The sequence below is a fragment of the Colias philodice genome, chromosome 19 (genome assembly GCF_061535455.1).
Source record: "Colias philodice isolate Cphi_HAF_F1 chromosome 19, ilColPhil1 Martin Lab GWU primary, whole genome shotgun sequence".
NCBI lineage: Eukaryota > Metazoa > Arthropoda > Insecta > Lepidoptera > Pieridae > Colias > Colias philodice.
Genome location: NC_143104.1, coordinates 7,452,796 through 7,474,778, shown reverse-complemented (window position 1 = coordinate 7,474,778; position 21,983 = coordinate 7,452,796). Strand labels below are relative to the sequence as shown.

General features: G+C 30.2%; 1 protein-coding gene across 3 annotated transcripts in view; it reads right to left on the bottom strand.

Annotated features, from left to right (window-relative positions):
- Positions 1–21,983, bottom strand: part of SK (small conductance calcium-activated potassium channel) — a 219,463-nt gene that overhangs the window by 17,011 nt on the left and 180,469 nt on the right. For all 3 annotated transcript variants that reach the window (XM_089707199.1, XM_089707200.1, XM_089707201.1), the window contains one exon: positions 4,431–4,630. In XM_089707199.1, the coding sequence (XP_089563325.1) occupies positions 4,431–4,630 (200 nt within the window). The remainder of the gene's footprint in view (positions 1–4,430; positions 4,631–21,983) is intronic.

Sequence of the window (21,983 nt, the reverse complement as noted above, 5' to 3'; positions counted from 1 at the left end):
TTGAATATGCAGTTAGACGTCCATAAAAAGGAGTAGATAGTATTGAAAGTAAATGACTCGAAAACGATGTTTAATGCACTTTAATTACTTGAAAACCATTATGCGGTTTAGTTACTTTTCTGCAATTGAGCAATTTCTATTTTGCAGGAAAAGAAATGAAACATTTTATTATAATCACTGAGAAATATTTGCCATGAAGTCGAGGTTTATGGCATAGTATATTCTTATCTAATTAAAGGAATAGATAAAAATAATTGATTCAATGAGAGTGATAGGAATAACAAACTAATCAAAAAATATTTATATACTTAACCATATTCGAATTCATTTATTTATTTATCCTCACAATTTCACAATCACATAAATTAATCTACATGCATACAAAATTATTAAATACTAGATTTCCGCCCGCGGCTTCGCCCGCGCAGTCAAAGAAAAGCTCTCATAGTTCCCGTTCCCGTGGGATTTCCGGGATTGCGTCATTTTCTCGAGATAGCCTATGTCCTTTCTCGGGTATCAAAATATCTCCATACCAAATTTCATGAAAATTGGTTCAGTAGTTTAGGCGTGATTGAGTAACAGACAGACAGACAGACAGAGTTACTTTCGCATTTATAATATTAGTATGGATGAATAGAACAGTTTATGACCCTACTGTAACAATATTATCCTTTAATCAAATAATTATTTACATTACAACTTTTTACCGTTTTTACCTCAAATACATTTAACAGTAAAAAAGTAACGTTTCCGATGAAAATATTTCAATTTCCTCCATCATCAGATAGCATACAATACTGGCCATTTGCATTGAATGAAGCCGCAAACGCTTAGTGCAGTCATTCAGCTAAAAAATATTAGTTTATTCGCTTTGTTTGCGAACACGTTATATAAAATTGCTGTGCAATTCCCATTTGTATTAAATTGAATCGTATCGCGGTTTGTTGAACTCGTCTTGAAAGTTTTAATTCGAATGCAGTGTGTTTTCGCAATGAGTATAATTTAGATGGATTAAGACTAAAATGTTGGGACTCTTCTTGACGCAGTGCCATGTTCATTATAATTAAGTATACTAATTTCTAGAGCTAATAATTTACTAAAAAGTAAGTGTAAAAATTAAGTATTATAAACATTCAATTATGCCATCGAATTGAATTGTAGTTGTAATTGAAATGTCGAATTGTAATTTTAATTATCGATCGATTCATTGTATAAATGTTCGGGGTTCCCTCAACGATTGCTATAATATCCTCGTTCTTAGAACTGTCACTGTTTGAATTTAAACAGCGGTTCTTCAGGTAACAACGAGTAAATCGAATTGGAACATTTCTGTAAATTAACTCAAAATACACGATCTATTTACGACCTTACATATAAACTCAGTTTAATTAATGGGCTCACAATTAACTTAAGGAGGCTTCCGTTAGCTAAAATGGAGGAACTCATAAACGCACACCGGATATTAACACTTAATATTAGGCCCGAAATTATGAGTGCAAGTTTAATGAGCAAGCACTTTAATCTCTCGTTACTACTCCAATTATCTCGTTGCCGTGGCAACGGTGTGTTTTTCATTACAGTATAAATTATTTACTCGGGTATTTTTAGCAACTGCTTATTTTAACAATTGAAGTTTACTTATAAAATAAATGATGAGGCTTAAATGTTTGTAGTATTTTCAAAGAATAATAAATTTATATCAACAACGTAATTAAAAGTCTTAAAGAGAGATTTCAAGAATGTTGTGTTCGAAAATGTATCCAATTTTAAAATTGATAAACGTGATACCTAGTATAGTATTATGTTATTATCTGTGGTAATACAGTTTATTATATAATATTTTAAATTTACACTATGAAAATATTATATTCTATAATAATATAATAATGTCCCATTCGTAGGGTTTCAGCCTTGCTAAGTGGACCTTTATCTTATATGGGTTGGTAAACGTCACGTATCTTACAGTTTATGGTCGTAATTGCATTACCTTATTGTATTTTTACTACTCTTTCCAAAGCCAAGCCCTTCACGGAATAAAAAAGAACATTAAATCTTTTCTTTTTTCTTTTTTCGAGTGGCAAAACGATTGTATGTGTCGGTTTAACAAGATTACTTTTATAATTTTTATCCAGCCTACCTTTTACACTTTATTGAACTAAAGTGTAACTACATTACGTACTGCCATGGTTGCCTGTAAGAGATCACCACTAAGTGATTAGACCGCCAAATAAATACCTTAGACCGTTTACTTGTATTAAATGGTAAATAAATAAATAAGACATTGAAGTGACAATAAAGATATGAAAAAGCATCAGTAAAAAGCATTGAAAGTATGTGTATATCGTTAATATGAGCTTCTGATAAAAGAAGTACTTCATCATACACAAAGGGTTAGGCTAATGTGTAATAGATTACAAAAATCTCTAACTGTTGCTAGTCCAGCGGACCGAGAGTGATTTCCCGGACCAAATATTTGTTTTGACCCGACATGACAGCTAATATTTGCGAACCTCGGAGTGGATTGTATGAATGTGTGATGTATGAAGCTTTAATAGTGTTTCGATGTTAAAAAATAATCTAACTTGCTATAGCAAGTCTCTATACAGAGTGTAATCGTTAAGTGTGCACAGGTCATTATTCCGTAACTATTACATACCATGGGAGTGTTACATTTAATTCTTTAGGATATTTTCCGTTTTATTTTTAAAGTTATTATTGTCATTTTACTTATTAGGTAAAGTACTTTTATCAGTTTATAGATTTGTGATATCTGTAATAGTTACGGAATAATCGCCTGTGCAAACTTAACGATTACACCAAGATTACACCCTCTATATTGCAACGATGATACGTCAAATGCAGATAATCATTATGAAGACAGATAATGTATGTGACTAACGAGCTGTCAAATCGGTACAGATAAATAATAATTAGACAATAAATCGTAACTTACAATGTAAACATTGGTTAATGATTGACTTAAATGATGATTGAAAGTGGATTGTAAAATCATTCTGATACCTTATAATGTTTTTAATCAGTAAACTGAAATTTATAGAACGTTGTTATATCTATACCTATATTATAAAGAGTAGAGTTTGTTTGTTTGAACGCGCTAATCTCAGGAACTAACTGATCTAATTTGAAAAATTATTTCGGTGTTAGATAGCCCATTTGTAGAGGATGGCTATAGGCTATATATCATTGCACTAAGACCAACAGACGCGGAGCCACGCGAGTGAAACCGTGGAGCGCAGCTAGTATTTTATATATTTCAGTAATGATACGTCATATTAAAATAATATTTAAGGCTACAATAATTATTATTGTTTTGGGATTTTATTTATCATTTTGTTAACGAACATACGCTTCGTAAAATATTTCGACCAATATGGTTTTATTATAATGAGCAAATAAGTTCGGAGCGTATTATGTTTTAACATATAATTTTAATGTAAAAATCCATCCATTAGATAGATATCTACAGAAATATCATTCAATGTTTTTGTTTACATTATTAAAAAAAAACAGGTAAGTACTTTAATAATATTATTAGGTGTATAAATAGACGCCAGAGTTTTATAATGAGTAAATTTTAATTATAAAATCAATAGTTTTACGTTATAACGTTTTTTATATATTAAGTCAATCTTATTTGAAACTTCTGAAACTATTTATGCATTCATAAATTCTCCAAACAAAAGTTACTAAGATTCTCAAAACTTTCACAGCCAATAATTTAATTTGCAAAGCCTTCATCAAGCCGTCTAACCTTGATCCAGAACATTCCACTAAGAAGGGTAGTCTAAACTATGTAAATGTTAGGCCTAAAGATGTTTGATAATATTTGTGTAGGAGCATTATAGATAAAATTCTTAGCACTAGCTATTTTATACGAAAAGGAGCGAAATGGTGGGTACTTGCGTGGGTACTTAGGCGTACTAAATTCCATTTTCTTTTTTAAATGAATATTATATAAATCTTACGAAATCGATCAAACCAATAGACATTATTCACAAATGAATCTTAAGTAAAGAAAAAAATGAAGCACTTGCTTTTCTCAAATTAACTATTTATGTATTACTATGCTATCATTTGTAGAGTCGTGTGGAACGGTACCAAAAATTGAATTTAACGTAAAAAAAAAGACGCTATAAAAAGAAACAAACAAAACCGATTTGATAACAAAGCAGCGAAGTGCTAAAAAGTGTAACTCATCACATGCGCATATTCAGTATCTTATTTAAGATTCTTATAAATTGGTAGGTGGTTTAAGGTATTTTTAATATGTAATATTACTAAATAATATTCAACACAACACGTAATGCCACTGGTCTTGCAGGTGCATAATATGGGCGACGCTGGTCACTAACCGTCAAGTGACGCGTCTGCTTCTACAAAACAAAATAGTATATTGACATTTTACATACCTATATCCTATATTAGGTTTATGCTTAGCAGTCCCCCCGCCCTTATACGTGCCGCCTCCGAGCGCCCTCTCTTCGCCGAACCGCGGGTACTCGCTGTGCACTCCGACCAGCGCCACGCCGGCCTCCTCGCTCGCTTCCCGCCCGCTGGAGTAGGCCTTCATGGTGCCCGGGATCGAGAGCGTCGACACCGGCTTTCGCAACTGGAATTTTTTGGGTGCAATGTAAGTAAAGGTTATAAGAGGAGTTCAGTTTGTGGTATAGTAAATAATCAGGCGTAAAGTATTTGAATATGTCCACATAGAAATATCAGTATCTAATGAGAAGCAAAGCAATATATTCGTATATTTAGTTAAAACACACTTCTTATATTATTATAATATATAAATAAACGAAAGACAATTATTATAGTACCTATCAGTTTTTGATAATGAAGATTGTACCATTATTCTACCTCTGAATGGTTAAATTAATAATAAACTATTTTACTATATTTTATCCGCTTAGTATAAGATATAAAATAACGACTATAATAAGACCACTATAATAAGTTCTCATAGAGCTACATATGCATTTATAAACGCACCACGTGTTATCACGTCATCAAAATTTCACTCTCAGCTAATCGTACTCGAGTAAATATAATAATATGACTATCATATTATTAATACTAATGAAATTGCACTCATTAAAGGTGCGGTAAAACATTGATCCAATCAGTAAACAAAACGCGATATTTCCCCACTTTCCTATGAATAAATAAAAGGATTTGAATGAAACAGTAATGGTATTGGGTTCTCAGTGCAAAGCATTTGGGTTGCCTTGTAATATTGGGGAATGGGGTTTCAGAATCACGTCGGCAATTCGGATAAAGTTCGGTCAGAGTCAGTGTAATGACGCCATTCGTTCTAAGTATCGGATTAGACTTTTAGTAAGGACTTCATATACAGAGGTATTTCCACGAAATGGTCACTGTACGGCCAAAAATGAAATGTTATTAAACGTTATTGTTATGTTTGCTTTAAAAGTGAGTACCAAATAATATTTTTACGTAATATTTAATCAAATATATTTTTATATATTTGTTATAAATGGAATTAACCCTTAGCTGGTATCGCTAAACTTGGCCAACTTAACTGGTATCGGGGGTAAAAAAAGACCCCATTAGTAAATTTGAAAAAAATTGTTGTAAAAACAGGTTTTTTACTTTTTAATACTCTTTTATTAATTAAGTAACTCATAAAGTAAGTATTTAACGACAATATAGTGCTCTATAAAGTAATTAACCATACTAATTTTTCAAATCAAATTATATCTTATTTTTGGTTTAATTTTAATGATGTTCACTTTGAGATCCATAAATTCTACAAAAACTAAAAATTAAATTAAAAAATATTCTAACTTTAGTTTTCTTATATAGTCTCAATAATAAAAAAATAAACTACTATCAAAAAACATATAAAACAAAAAAAATGACAACTTATATGTACCAGTAACAAAATTCATAGTAAAATTTCTAACATTTAGAACATATGATCACTGTTCGCCAGAGGTATGAATAGCTACTTCTTCTTCATCATCATCTCCTTCGCTGCTACTATCAGAACTTGAAGTTGAGGAGTCAGCTTCTAATACACTCTCTTCAGAACAAGTAGCTATCTCTGCTTCCTCACAATCACTTATTTGTTCATCATCACTTACAGAAGCAGCAGTCTGTTGAAGGTTTCCGGTTCATTTTCTTATTTTTCATCATCTAATAATTCAGCTATTTGATCGTCAGTCAAAAAACTCTCCATAATGATCGTTAATAACTCAAAAAATAAAGAAAATAACTTTAGAATAAATTCAGAGAAACTTACACAAATGGTATCGGGGGTGATTTTTGACCCCAGCAGTGTACGTACCTCGACTCCTTGTAACAGAAATGTAACACTTCTATGTCGTCCGTCTCACGCCCGAGATGTTATGAGATTAGCTAGATGAACAAGAGTATAAGTTATAACACTAAAAAGTTATGACCAAAATTTCGTTGCACTGGGGTGATTTTTGACCCCCGATACCAGCTAAGGGTTAATAGAATTAACCACAATTTGGGCTGTTAATTGATGTATGCGAACTGGCTGCGGTTTATAAAATTGTTTCATTACGCCAAATAACCTTTTTGACTGTTTAAATTATGTGTGATATTGTTATTTAGATATAGATACATAAAAAAAAACTTCACATTGCACTATTATGACTCGCATAAAATCTACACTAGAACTATACACAACTCAATCCTTCTAGAAAGTTCTCAGGTTTCTATATGAAATCATAAAACCTCTCGGAGTGAATAAGGTGTTTTCTTCATGCTTCATTGCATTGTTCCGATAGAAAGAATACAACCAAAATAATGATAAAACGTTCTGTAGCACTTAATAATACGGAAGCGATATTTATTGTTCTACCCGTGACTTTTAAAAGTTCTATAATAAACGCTTCGTGTTTGAGGTATACCTTTTGTGTATTGTGATTACCCCTATTTTACAAAGGCCAGTATGTACAAATAAGGTGTATAAAACAATATGCTAAGATTTAAAAACTATGAAACGGAATACAATGTGTTTTTTTTAATAGCAAGTGGTTCTAGGTGAAGCTTAAGTAAATAAATTGCTGACTTTTTGTTTGAATTGAAGCTGCGGGCGAATGTTAATATTCATTTACAATTATTATTTCTATGGATATATAATATTATTTCTTATATTATCAATTATTCAATCATTTCTTCTTCGTGGGTTCGATTCCCACCCAGGGCAAATATTTTTGTGATGAAACATACTCTGTGTCTCTGTTTGCCCTGTGTCTGGGTGTAAATTATCTATATCAGTATTATATTATATTTAAAATTATATATGTATGTTTATCACTCATCTGGTTTCCATAACACAAGCGAAAGCTTAGTATGGGACAGATCATGCTGTGTGTGAAAATTGTTCTGGAATATATATTTTATTTATTTATTTCTATTTCAGTACAGGACCAAGGGTAAAACAGAAGAAAAATTTTGGCATACAAAACAATTTTTTTTTATAAATCTTTTACAAAACAGCAACGTATACATTTCGTAATTTGGTATAAGCCTTAATCTTAACAAATTAAGAGATAAGCGTTGCCTGTAATAAATCGTAAATGATATTAAAGTTATGGAACAAATACATATTTATGATATGGTAATGCTTGTAACGAGCTACGAATATACGACTTTCATTCCCACAAAAACTGCCTTTAGACGTCCCTATGATAATATTGTAAATAAGTTATGCTAATATAGACACTCCTGCTATCAACATATAGACTATAACCGTGTAAACTTTAACTTGACATTTGATCATGGTCTCAAATGTCTGAGATTGCTTTAAGCAATAAGGCCGCCTTTTGTGCACTTACCGTATTCATGTTTTCTTGTTAAATTATGTTTTTATTACTGGTACTTGTACAATAAAGTGTAATAAATAAATTCTCTTATGTGCAACTTTAGTATAATTCTTATCCGAGTTAAACGTTTATAGAAATTAATATAAGAGGGAATTAATATTAATATTATTATCTTATAATATACTAGCGGTCCGCCCCGGCTTCGCCCGTGGTACATGTTTACGTTTTCTCTACATAAGAACCATCCTCGTACTTATTTATTTATTTATTTATTTATTTATTTATGGAACACACAACAATAAATACACATTACATTATATATAGGATGACATTATCTAATTACATAATTGTATCTTATGTATTTATCAATTATAGGTGTACACAACATTCACATTAATAACACTTATACAATTAAACATAATAGAAAGAAAAACATAATCAATATACTAAACGCTACTGGAAAAACTGTGAATAATTTGATGCTTATACTGTGCGAGGGATCCGAAAAATATATCAAGATCTGGTAAGAGCATTATTTGTTGGTTATAAGTAGCACATATTCTCGATAATGGAGCATGTTTGCCTAGGTTAGTTTTGCAAACTGGAACACAAAAAAGGTGTTTTATCGGTTTTCTGGGAAGGCGATACGGTATCTGAAAAGCGATGTTAGAAATAATGTCCTCGCAGACAACAGCACCGTTTACACATTTATGGAGAAATAGTAAATCGTGTAATTTGCGACGGTCACGTAACGAAATCATTTTAAAAAAATCTAAGCGTTCACCATATGGGCAGCGATGTGATATACCTCGAGAGGTAAAAGCCAAGTGTCTCGTAAAGGAACGTTGAATAGATTCAATACGCTGCGAATGTACGGCATAGTAGGGATTCCATACCACACAAGCAAACTCGAGGTGACTGCGAACCAGAGAATTATATAGTACTTCAAGGAATATAATAAAAAAAAAAAGAATTACCGAAATCGGTTCAGCCGTTCTCGAGTTATGCGCTTACCAACACATTTTGCGATTCATTTTTATATATAAAGATAAGAAGATTATATGGTTAATGTTACGCGCGATTAAGGGTCTCTACAAAAACTGGATTTTAAATTTAAAAGAAAATTACCAGATTCTATTCTACTCAGAGACTTCAGACTTTCGTAACATTTTATAAATGTCCCAAAAAAACATAAAAAATCAGTTTATTAGGATTAAATAATTGTCTTTTTTTATTTAGAAAGTATGTACTACCTACTTATTATTCCTTCTATGATCTATATCTGCATGTTTTTATCTGCTTCGTTACAACTTGCTTGGTTTTTCAATATCAAAAAAATGTGTTTATCATTCCTTTTGATGAACTAAAGAATCAAAGCGCTTAGTAACTATATAATGAGGGCCATCGATCTTTGTCCAATATAGAGCTAGTATAGCATTGAACAAAATATGAAACTCCCGTGATGAATTGTTGTTTCTTCGAAGAAAAACTTGGCCAATCAACTCTATTAAGAACTGTATTATGTACTGAAGGATAACTTGCAATTGCTGGAATTGGACGTTATAAATGTTTGTAATTTACTAGAAAAAAAAATTGTATTTTTAGTCTAGAGTAAAGTATGCATAATACAATCTTGCGATTAAATTGAAAAACACCTAGATTGAAAACATTTAAAAAATTTAATATGTAACCGGTTTCATGAGTACTCTCGAAAAAATAATTATTTTTAAATAATTATTAACATCATTATTAAAAATAATTGTCCGTGCATTTTTTGAAAATACATTTTTTATATATTATAAACAAATGCAATTTACTCGTGATAAAAAAATATATATCCATCTTATAAAACAAACATTTATAAATTTGAATCGGATTGCTTGCTATGGGTTACTACAACCAAATGTGTTCTTTAGTTGTAGTAATATTTCAAAGAATACAAAGAAGCAGTATATTTATAGCTTGCTATGGGATATTATAAGATTGCTTCAATCGTCTCTAAATTTCTTCCATTAAAAGATTACAACACTACATACGCAACTATTTTATTCAATAGTTAAAAGCCTGCGTCACTTAGCATTAGCCTTCATACCAGAAAAATATCTTTCGAGTGTAATTCGTATAGAAAAAAGCGGAAAACCATCTTAAGGGCGTGACAAACTCGTAATTTGTGGTCAGAAATGTTGATAAATGGGACACTAATTCAGACCTCAGTGACAATAATTCAAAGGACACTGTAATCTTTTCTTTGCGTAAGTATGAATTACTTCAGTATACCGTAAAGATTATTTTAATTATCTTCTTTCAAAACTTTGTACCTACGTATATGTTATTGATATGAATATTTTTTTTTAATATTTCTTGTATAGTTACTAATGATGAAGGTTTTCAAACTAATCTTAAATAAATAACATAATATTATAATAATATGAAGTATAATTTATAATATTATACATACCTATCTACATTCTACATACTTAGAAAATATCACTTAAGTTAAAATCAAAAACATGGAAACCTATTAGTGTTGACTGTATCTTTTATGCATAGACAACATGAATATTATGTGAATATAATATATTTATTTTCTTTACGTCTTTACTTTAAGTTTAAGGTACAATAAATTTCCTAGAATATTTCTATCGCAAAATGTATTTTCCGCCTCAAGAATGAAGCACTCACTGTAGCCTAAGAAATAAGTATTTCGTTCGAGAGCCTTGATTCCAGTAAACTATAATTTTCCTATTCAATTAACTCTACGAACATTTCCCTTCAATTGTGTATGTTTGTTATGTTTTTTGTTTGATATAACCTTTGGCCTATGCCAAAGCTATAATACAGTAACATATCTGTAGGTGATTCATTCATTAAGATTTTATCACAGATAATAAATACAACGAAATCATGTTCCCAATCAATGAGCTTAAGGGGGCGCATAAAGCAAAATAACCAATCTTCTATTAGATGATACGTGTAATATGCAAGACCAAATCTAAAAAATAAAATATAGGTATATCAAACTAGATGATATGTTCAACGATTCTGTTTAATCAAAAACATAAAATATTAAAATTTACTCGATAAAAAAAAATCACCAAGTTAGCTCTAATTTTCACACTTTTACGTTTTCTACTTGACATGGTAATACTTATTATGATTTTTTTTTCATAAACAATTATATTAAAACATTTGCAAGATATTTGTCAGAGCATTTTGTGTAATTACTTTTAGTTTTGGTTTTATCTGCGATAAACCACTTTTATCGTGACAAAATCAAACGTTTATCTCGAGAAAAAAGAGCGCCAAAAGTGGTTTATCGCAGATAAAACCAAAACTAAAAGTAATTACACAAAATGCTGTGACAAATATCTTGCAAATGTTTTAATATAATTGTTTATGAAAAAAAAATCATAATAAGTATTACCATGTCAAGTAGAAAACGTAAAAGTGTGAAAATTAGAGCTAACTTGGTGATTTTTTTTTATCGAGTAAATTTTAATATTTTATGTTTTTGATTAAACAGAATCGTTGAACATATCATCTAGTTTGATATATATTTTATTTTTTAGATTTGGTCTTGCATATTACACGTATCATCTAATAGAAGATTGGTTATTTTGCTTTATGCGCCCCCTTAAATATAAATAACCGTAAAGAACTTCCATTATAATTTATTCAACATAATATGAATGACAAAACTTCGATCATAATATATTATTTACTTACTATAAAGAATACAAGTCACATTGTCTTTCACTATGAAAATAATATACACGATTCTTTATTATAAAATGTAACCTTCACAAAGATTGGAAGTTTTCCATCGATTTATAAACAATTTTGAACCCTTTAATGAGATATTTATAAATTAAATAAATGTTTCTGGGTGGATATTTATGAATGAAAAACACATGTGAATAAATACAAATCCCCAAATCACTTTGAAGGAAATACAGAAAATCAGTCATCTTTAGCGATGTATCCACCCACGTAATTTAAATCTGTACTATAAATATTGTAAAACGGAAGAGTTTGTTTGTTTGTTTTTTTGAACGCGCTAATCTCGGGAATGGTCCGATTTGAAAAATTATTTCGGTGTTAGATAGCCCATTTATCGAGGAAGGCTATAGGCTATATATCATTACGCTAAGACCAACAGGAGCAGAGCCACACGGGTAAAACTGCGAAGCACAGCTAGTTATAAATATTAATTATAATCCATATAATTACTTCGTCATGATTTAATTACTGCTAGTGTCAGGAAGCGAGTTTATGATCAGTCGTAAAACAAAATGTGGAATTTTAATTTGTGTGTAACTGTGGGTACGGCAGGAACTGTCATTTCGTGAGGTTATAAAGGTTTAAAAGTTTTTATTTTAAATTATTTTATGGTGTCTCACTTTTTCTGTACTGTTACGTACTGGTATTGTTATTTTGTGAACGTGTATAAAATTAAGATGACTTAATAAACCAGGTTACTCCTTTAAGAAAGACGGTTTTTCCTTTAATATAAACGTGAAAAATTGTGAGAATGGATGGTTGAATTCTTGTATTCTTTCACCTTAAACCAGTTGATCGGAACTGGAATGATATTTATAGAGAGGATAACCTATAGTCTAGATTAGAGAATAGACTATCTATCCAAGTACTAAGCAATTGAAAGCTTTAAGCTCTAAATAGATTATTTTTTTACTATGAAGATTAACGACAACAGTCAATATTAATATCAACGCGTTTTGTAAGAATTATTTTAAATGTAAAACAATACTAAGGCCTTTTACACAAAGATACAACAATATGTTTTATTTTATAACGTTAGTGGGTGGATAAATAATGGTTCATTAAAGTTAATAGGATTTAAGTAGAGCTTTTTGTTCATCGCGTGACGAACTAACGCCCGTGTCGTTTAAGTTTATAGGTGTGGAATCCGGATAATATGCGCATCTAAACATTATTTTTATTTATTATGTTACACGAGCTTGCTTGAGTATGTTTTGTTTTTCAATGTTTAATTAAAATATATATATAATTGGACTGGCTTCTTTATATTATGTGCATACTAATTTCAAGTACTATGTAGGTTTGTGTGATTGTTTGAAGGTTTATCTAGAAGTCAATTTTCAAGAGAAAACTATTTTGGAATTTGGTTCTTTAGCTCGCATTGAAAATTCTTCCATCTGTAGTAAAATGTAACATTATTCTTTTTTTTAATAACGTTCTAGTTATTGTTAAATCACAAACAACCTTACGTTTTATGAAATCAAAGAGACTTTATATGGATGCTCTCGAAGATTCCAAAGTTCCAATAAAATGAAAACAACGAAACAATAAAGAAGTATTGAAAATCGTTCGACAATATCCGGAGCTATATTTGAATGCCATAGATTGTCTTGTCACAATACCAAAAAGATAAACTTATACAAATGAAATAGTCCATTAAAAGGTTGAATAAACGAGTGTTATTGCCCTCGATATTAATAAGTTTTACACAATAACATGAACTAAATAGGTTCATGTTATTGTTCTTTCACAATAAAGTGTTGCTGACAGTTTAAGAGCAGGTTATATTCTCGCGCTGTGTAGCGAGATAATTCTTTATAAAAATACTTGTATTCGCTCTAAAATAGATGGTGCTTTGATTCTTACTAAGCTGTTTGATACACTTTGATTTACGATAACTAATAGTGTTAAAGAAATATGGGCTCTTTTTTAATTATTTACTGGTGAAAAGTAATACATATTATTTATAATATTAGGGAGTACCAACATACATAAACCAGAGCTTTATAAAGTACAAAAGCAGTGGCCTTATCGCTTCTCTGCAGTTTTTCCCTACTTTCTGGGTACAGAAAAGGCAGATAAAAGATTATATAAAATGAAAAATCCTTTATTTTAGAAATATTTCTAAATCATTTATATTCAAAGTTTATTATCAAATGTTAACCTTACACATACTTACAGGCGAAAATTTGCAATAGGTACCTACATAATTTTTAAACAATATAATATTTCTCGGAATCATACATACAAAAAAATATTATTAAAATAATATATTTACACGCCTTCGTGACCTTTGCAATATTAGATTTTTAAAGGTGTGAAAAGTTGCGATTATTTGCACCTGGTGGCCGCTTACTTTTGATATAAAACGAAATGGTCAGAACCAAAATTACTTGGACTAAGAATCGTAAAAACTTTCAGCATAGAATCGATAGTTTTTACGACCGTCCGTCTGTGAAAGATTTGATTTAGTACCTACTTCGTGCATACGAAACGCTAGCTGTAAATAATGCCTTAAAATATAAGCTGTAAGTTTAGACATATAAATAACGTGAAACATCGTACATACTGTATGTAGTCGTACGAACATGCAATGAATATGAGATAGCACCACTCAAAATTGCGCTTGTAAGTATAAAAGTGGTAAGTATAAATTCCAAAAAGGTGTGCTTACAAAAGTCTAAAACCAGATCATAATATATAAAACATAAATAAATATTGAAATAAGAGAACAAAAACTCCGATAAAGATGCAGATGCTTGTAAAACAATACTGTTTAATAATGTAAATTTATGACAGAAAATTTAATAAACTGCAGTTTGCATATCTTTTGATCATTCACCACCAACGTGCAACGTATTTTTTTATAGAAAAGAATATGGTAATAATTTTATTGAATTTTTGACTCAAAAATTAGATCTAAGATGTGTGGGTGGCACCATTAAGAAATGTTAAGTCCACACAATAACTATATGTCTTTGATATTAAATGAATTAGGAATAACATCAATATGAACCTAATTGTATAGACGTAAGCTTGAGGTTTCATTCTAGAAAGTTCTCGTAAATTTATATTAAACTGTAGCGCTTAGAGCTATTCACGGCGCTCAAATTAGGCATGCATATATTGATTAACCCAGATTCTTCTAAATTAATTAGTTTGCTGCTGAACTAAAACTTTACTGGCGTATAAGTGCTTCTCAAGAATCGCAACGTCCTAAGTTTGAAGATGTCTGCTTCATTATATAGCTCCGATATTATCTCCGTCAATTTAATTACCTACCCTTGTGTATTTTCACGAATTCAAAAGATAAAAACGGTCAAGTTTGTCTATGTTACGCTATGCGGAAACCCTCTTGAATTTTAGTTATTAAATTCTTTGTAAAATTTCGCTCAAAGGGTTAATGAAAAATGTGAAGCATTGTGACTTTATGTAAAAAAGTTGTAGACTACACAGAAAATATTTTTTTGAAGATTTTTCTTTGGCAAAGTACTGAAATTGTCTATGACATTATACAAAAATTATATACAATTTTAAGCGTTTAGTTATGATTTGTACTTCTCGAAATTTATTTTATTAGTAACGTTTGTTAAACTTATGATAGTGGAGATATAAAAGGTATCTAGCAAACTATAGAACCTCTGAGACATTGAACGAGTGGTCTGTACTAACATTTAAGGATAATTGATTAACAGTTGTCCCATTTCATGTAATAACTTACCTTATTCCCCTTATAATTTCAACAATCATAATAATTCCAATAAAATACCATCACTATTCACAATTATCAGGTCAATAATTTCCCAGGTGCGCAGTCACGTATCACGTCTAATTATAAAATATCATCGATAGCATACATCACAAATTTAATAGAGTTATAAAAAACTGAGATTTGAGAAAATTTCCTCTTAATATTCGTTGAGTGTACTGCAGGCTATTTGGTCCAACATTTACGTGTGGAGAGAAGCCAAAAGAATTTAAGTCTAGTCAGACGTTTCATTAAACGGGAGGAAATAAGATTTTCGCTAACATCATTCTAGTGTTTTCAAAAGATATCTGGATTAGGTGCACTTCTACGTTTTCGATGAAATTGTGATGAAATATCTGCATTCTCTGATATACAATTTAAAACCATATTTTAACCATTCATTATAAGAACGGTTATAGCCAAAACAGTATTATTTAATAAAATTGTTATATTTACCTACAAAAAGCAGAACACACCAAATTATATATTTAGCCAGAAAGAGTTTCCTAGTAAAAGTAAATAAAATCAATCCAAAAGTGCACGCCTCATAATTTTTTTTTAATAAATATTTATTAATTATTATTTTTGTTTATTTAATAACAATTAAACCACATCGAATCAGACCCTGAAAAATGAAAGGGTTCTATTCCTGAGCATACTCAAGCGTAAGAGAAAAAAAAAGACTCGATTAGTAAAGTATTTCGGTCGCTATCGTGTTAACAAGAAAAAGGATCCGCACATACAGACACACGGACGTCCAAGACAGAACTTTTTTAAACTGTTTTTTAACTAGTTTAAATAACAAAAATGACATAAAAAATATCATGAACGTTAAAAATAGTGTTTTTTCTTAATATGTGTGTGTATGTATTATCTTACAAGTGCAATGTATGATACATAAAGACATTTTAAGTTTGAAAAATCAGATGTTTTGCGCGAAGTGACAGTAGTACCCACCTCAACGCTTCGCTTATGAGGCGTGCAATAAAACTAACTTCATATTATACAAAGCTAGTCATAACCTACTAATTGAAAGGTTCTAAACAAAAACACAATATAGATAACAAACAACTAAAAATATGTTAATATACCAAAGTTATACAACAAAAATAATGTATTCCAACTCAAATGCTTCCTACATTATAATATCTATTGTTGTACAATTTGGCTCGAACACTATTCAAATACCAGACTATTTTAATGCAAATCATGTTGCGATGTTGTAGTTCTTACATGTAGAAGTAACTTTATATTGTGTATTAGTATGGACTCTATTAAGTTTAACTCCATTTAATTCAGTTTAATTTGATGTTTAAACATAATATGAAGCCAATTATAATATTGTGTCAATATTAATGTTATAAGGTAATTGGTAAACAATTACTACCATATATTTAAAAACAAATACATTTAAAACTAATGATACGGCTATCTCGTTCAATTTTAATGCTTAAGCTACTATTGTATTGCGAAAAACATTGGATATAATTACCAATTATATGCATTATATTTAATAAGTAATAACCTTATAATAACTTTCAAAAGCATGACGTTATGTATAGGTACGTGATATAAAAGTAATGTACTAATAGTACCTACTTATGTTGCATTATACAATAACATACCTACATTTAATGCAACTACATAATATATTTAATGCAACATTGGTAACACAATACCGCAATAGTTTAAACAATGCAAAGATACGTTTGCTTTAAACGTATTACTGAAATAAGCTAAAGCAGGAGCAAATTGTGGCTAAACAGAAGCAAGCTGTAAACATTTATCACATATGCTTATCTGTCAGCGACAAATAGCAGAAGGCTTTTCATCTGCGTTCCACAAAGTGGCAAATACAACGTACATATATTATAATATTATGTGTACATTTGGATTTTTTTTAAATAATTCCTTGGTTTAATTTTTGAAAAGTATTTGCTCGTTTTGTTGGGAATTAGAAAAAATGCTTGATTATAAGAAAATGCAAAAGAAGTTTCTATGTGCAAATTTAAATAAGACACCATAAGTCGTCCATAAATTAAGATGTAACTTTATATATTTTCAAGGAATATTTAAGACACAATGTTTTAAAGGATATCTGCATACTCAAATAATTTGCAGTTTTTACAATTTGTTCTTTGACTTAATATCCAAAAAAAAACAAACTATAGAGAAACTGTAACTGAAAACCAAACTAAACAAAAAAAAACATTATGTTGCTAGTGGAGTTAAATATTTGCATACATCTAATTATACCACGAAGTTGTTTTACACATAAACTGTTGTCTAATCTCTCATAAGCTTGGAATAACATGCGTGATTAATACATAATTCTCGGTAAATGAGCCTATTTCTCACCAGAAATTGTTAGTAATTCTAATGAATATGTACAGAAGTTTTGAGTTTAAAATATGCAAGTTGTTAGCAGAACGCTTAGAAAGTTTCCGACGAGAAACATGTATTAATTTTAATGATTTATGGGCAAAAACTTGATTGCTTTTTGAGTATTAAAATTCGTATTTAGGTCGTGTCAAAATAACTTCGACTGGCAAACAAAATGTTAAACTCAAAAACTGAACTATTGAAACACATTTCAGCTATGTTAAAAGCTGCTCTGTAATTTAATGTTATTAGGAGCTTTGTTTCCAATAGCGGTTCAATTATTGCCTTGCCTTTATCTAGTAACGTTCAATACCTCGTTAAGCAGTTATTTACTTTCAAGACCACCATTTTCTTAGTTTAAAACTTTAAGGGGCCATGATCTCTTTAAGCAGTATTAATTCCAGTGTGGAAAAATGACAGAGTTCTATTAAGAATATTTCCCAAACTGGAATAAATACTGCTTTAATACATTTGCGGTAATCCCTCAGTTCCTACACACACATTATACGCGTGTGTGTATCATGTGTGTTTATATGATATATCGCGTATGTGTGCACGCCTTAGAGTATAGATATCTATAGAGCGCGAACAACCAAGTGGGAACAGTAGGCACAGGTGGGAACAACACGACGTTCCCGCCGCACGCGCTCGTAGTCGTGGTTGAGTGCTGACGAAGTGCGTTGCTCTGGAATTTTATTCATATTTACGAATAAACATGCTGAAATGTGCAGTGCTATCTTGCAAAAACGATACTAGAAAAATCACAAAATTGAAATCCAGTATCACATTTCATCGGTAAGTCGATTGTTATAATTATTTTTATGAAAATAAATCTAGCATCGCGGGGGTGAAGGGAAAGTGGGAGGGGACCCGCGCAGGCTCGCTCGCGCAACTCACGTGATCGTAGTGATGTGACTTGACCAAGGCTGTACTCGATAGTTTACTAGAAGAACTATATATTTTTAACATATTATTTATTTTACTTTAAAATTAAAACTCTTCTAGAAATGTATTATAAATAATTTTGTGTTGTGTTTGGTATGATACAATTTCTAATATTATGAATGCGAATGTATTATAGTGTAAATGAAAAGTATGTAATGTTACGATATATGGACCGCTAAATTGATTTTGAAGATTTTGGTAGGTATAGAATGGATAAAATTAAATAAAGAATTATTAATATTATTTATTAGTTATTTCATTTTAAATTATTAATTATTTCTCATTTTAAAACATTATTATTATTGTTCTATTTATTATTGAAAAAATAGCACTAAACCCGATCTTTTATTTTATTAATTTTAATATTTAAGAAGTGCATACGTTTTTCTGATATTCCAATAAATATATTTTTTAAAGTAATTATAATTAATACAAAAAAATATTCAAATGGAATAAACACACTTTATTCACTTGGTAAACAAATTTAAAATTACATATTTATACTTTATTCATACATTTCTCCTTTAATAACATATTGAACATAAAATTTACATATGATACATATTTATTTACATAACTTATCGATAGCTCATCACGCAATTGATATCTATCCATCCCTATTTGTCACACACACATCTATATAGTATCTATAGCTCATCTGCCTACGATGTGCACAAAGCAATTTGTGCAATAAACGCGCTCTATACTATATCTATACTCTAAGGTGCACGCCCTCAAAACGTTACATTATTATGACAAACGCCGAAATCGAATTACCGCGGGCTTCTAAGTTGCAAAAACAATTACAAACTCAATTAGTTCGCGATTCTGCACGATGTTGGATAAAATAAAAGGAAAATAATGACTGATTGAAGGTTTTCCGTATTAGTTGGATCCATAAGTTTGTTTTTGTTTGTATACAATATATACGTATATATAACAGATATGAAAAAATGTCGGAGTTAATTGCTGGTATCTAAGGGGACTGTCGTCGTCTTGAAAACAAGTGGTTAAGTATATTATTTGAACTGAATATTTAATTAAATATCCCAATATAGCAAAAAAAAAGCTGCATCATTAAAATTTTACCAGTGGGTAATCGGATGCTTGGGGCTATTTTGAAATACCTAGTGAGGTATTTTCATATCCACATATAAAAATATTCCAAAAACAAAATTCAGCAACTGTAACTAGAAATAAAATAAACAATTCAAAGTAACAGTTCAAATAAAGTTTCATTTACCGTAACGGTTTATCCCGAATGTGCACATTTCGTCACCACACTAGCTATTCCACGATGTAAATACCGCACTTCTATAACGAAACTGTTAGTGAAATAGAGCATATTTCAGTAAAAAATCTTTGAAATAAAATCACGTAAGCCTAAAGCAAAAATGGCTGAATACCGCTCGGAATAGTGTCCTATACAGGTATTATACTTTTCCATTTATATAGCGTATGTAGCACATTTTTGGGAATAAAAAATAAAGTTTTATTCTTGATAATACAAAAAAATTAAAGACATAAACTAAACCTTATTATAAAGATAATATTAGATTCGATCTATTTCTAAAATAATGTTTTGACAAAATGCTACAAGTTACAAATCCAATGTATGAAGGTAAATATTATTCATTGTGATTAGCTAACTTTAATAATTTCACCCTTACATTACACAGTTAATTTTCATGCATACATTAGCAGCCTACACGTGAATGTTATAACTGGTATAGATATTAGATATACATGTATAATAGTAAATCTGATCTATCGAGTTGGTATTTAAAAATTAAAATAGTTCTTATTACATCTACACGAAGGTTAAAATTACACCTTTCCTTACTCAAATCCACTTTAATAACAAAGCTTGAGAGCAAAAACTATGCAATAATTTGTTGTAACATAACTTTTACTAAACCGTCGAAAACAAATGACCCTCTCGACGCAACAAATGAGGCAAATTAACTAAATTCTTTCAACGAAATTCGGACACAATTAATTAATATCCGAATTAGTGACGTTCGCGCTCGTGTGAACATCATGTGTTAAGTGAGAGAGAAACGTTTGAATACCTCCAGATATTGGTTATTTCCGAGTATTTTAGGATCGTTGATGAGTGAATCTAATTTTGGGATTGGGATTTTGAGCTCCAATGGGCATTGTGTAGGTGTTATCTATAACTACATTTGCTAATTGAAATTTTAGAATCAGATTTGGAACAAAAGAACGCTTGCTATTATTATTATGTAACTTTTTACGTTAATTTATTATTAAAATGTAATGTAGATGATTATGTTTAAATAGACAATTAATATATTCGAGAAAACGTTAGTAAAATAAGACGGAATGCTAAAATACGCGGAAACATCCTCTTATGTCGGATCCTACTTAATTCAGAGAGTGTAGAAAATGTAATCATTGTTCTAGGGCGTAATGTTTTGTTTTATGAGTACAACACAATATATACAATTTATTATCACTCGTGCATACATGATCGCGGAGGCTTTATAATGCATACACATATGACTCATAATAACAGTTTGTAGAAGAAAATATATAGATAAAAAAAATTGTTTATCCTTATGAAAAAATTTTAAATATAAACGTTCAATCAATCTTACACCCTAATATTCTCACAAGTAAAGCACGAACGATCAAACTAGGGCCAGTTTCACAGCTTCATAATAATATATTCTGTTTAAATTACCTGTCAATTAAAATGACAAATAATGTTTTTACGTCAAAGAAGTGTCGATTAGCCTATATGGTACAATATCAGACAGTGATGAAACCAGTCCTTACTGATTTAAAACCACGATTCATTTTTTATAATACTAGTAATGAAAAATTCATCTCAATATAGCGTTTTATCTACGAATTAAACGTTAAAAAGAGAGAAGTTATACGAGCCACTTATTGCATTCATTTGAAAGTCAAATCAAACTTGGGATTGAAATGACTGAATTGAGCAGAAGTAAGCCTGAAGTTCGATGTAAATGAAAATTAACTATTATTTGTGAATATTAAACGGCTATTTGAATAATCTCTTGAGCTTTAAAAATGAAACAACGAGCCTTTTGTTATGTAACATTATTATAGGTTTATAAGACTGCGGATAGTTTCATAATAACGAGTTTTTCAATTTATCGTGGTTAAGATGAAATCCAATTTTATAACAATGGTATTGGTAATGTTACCTTTGCTTCACCTTATAATGTAAGCCAAATAATTATAACGATCATGACGAAACTTTTATCAGTAAATAGTATAAAACAAAGTCGCTGTCG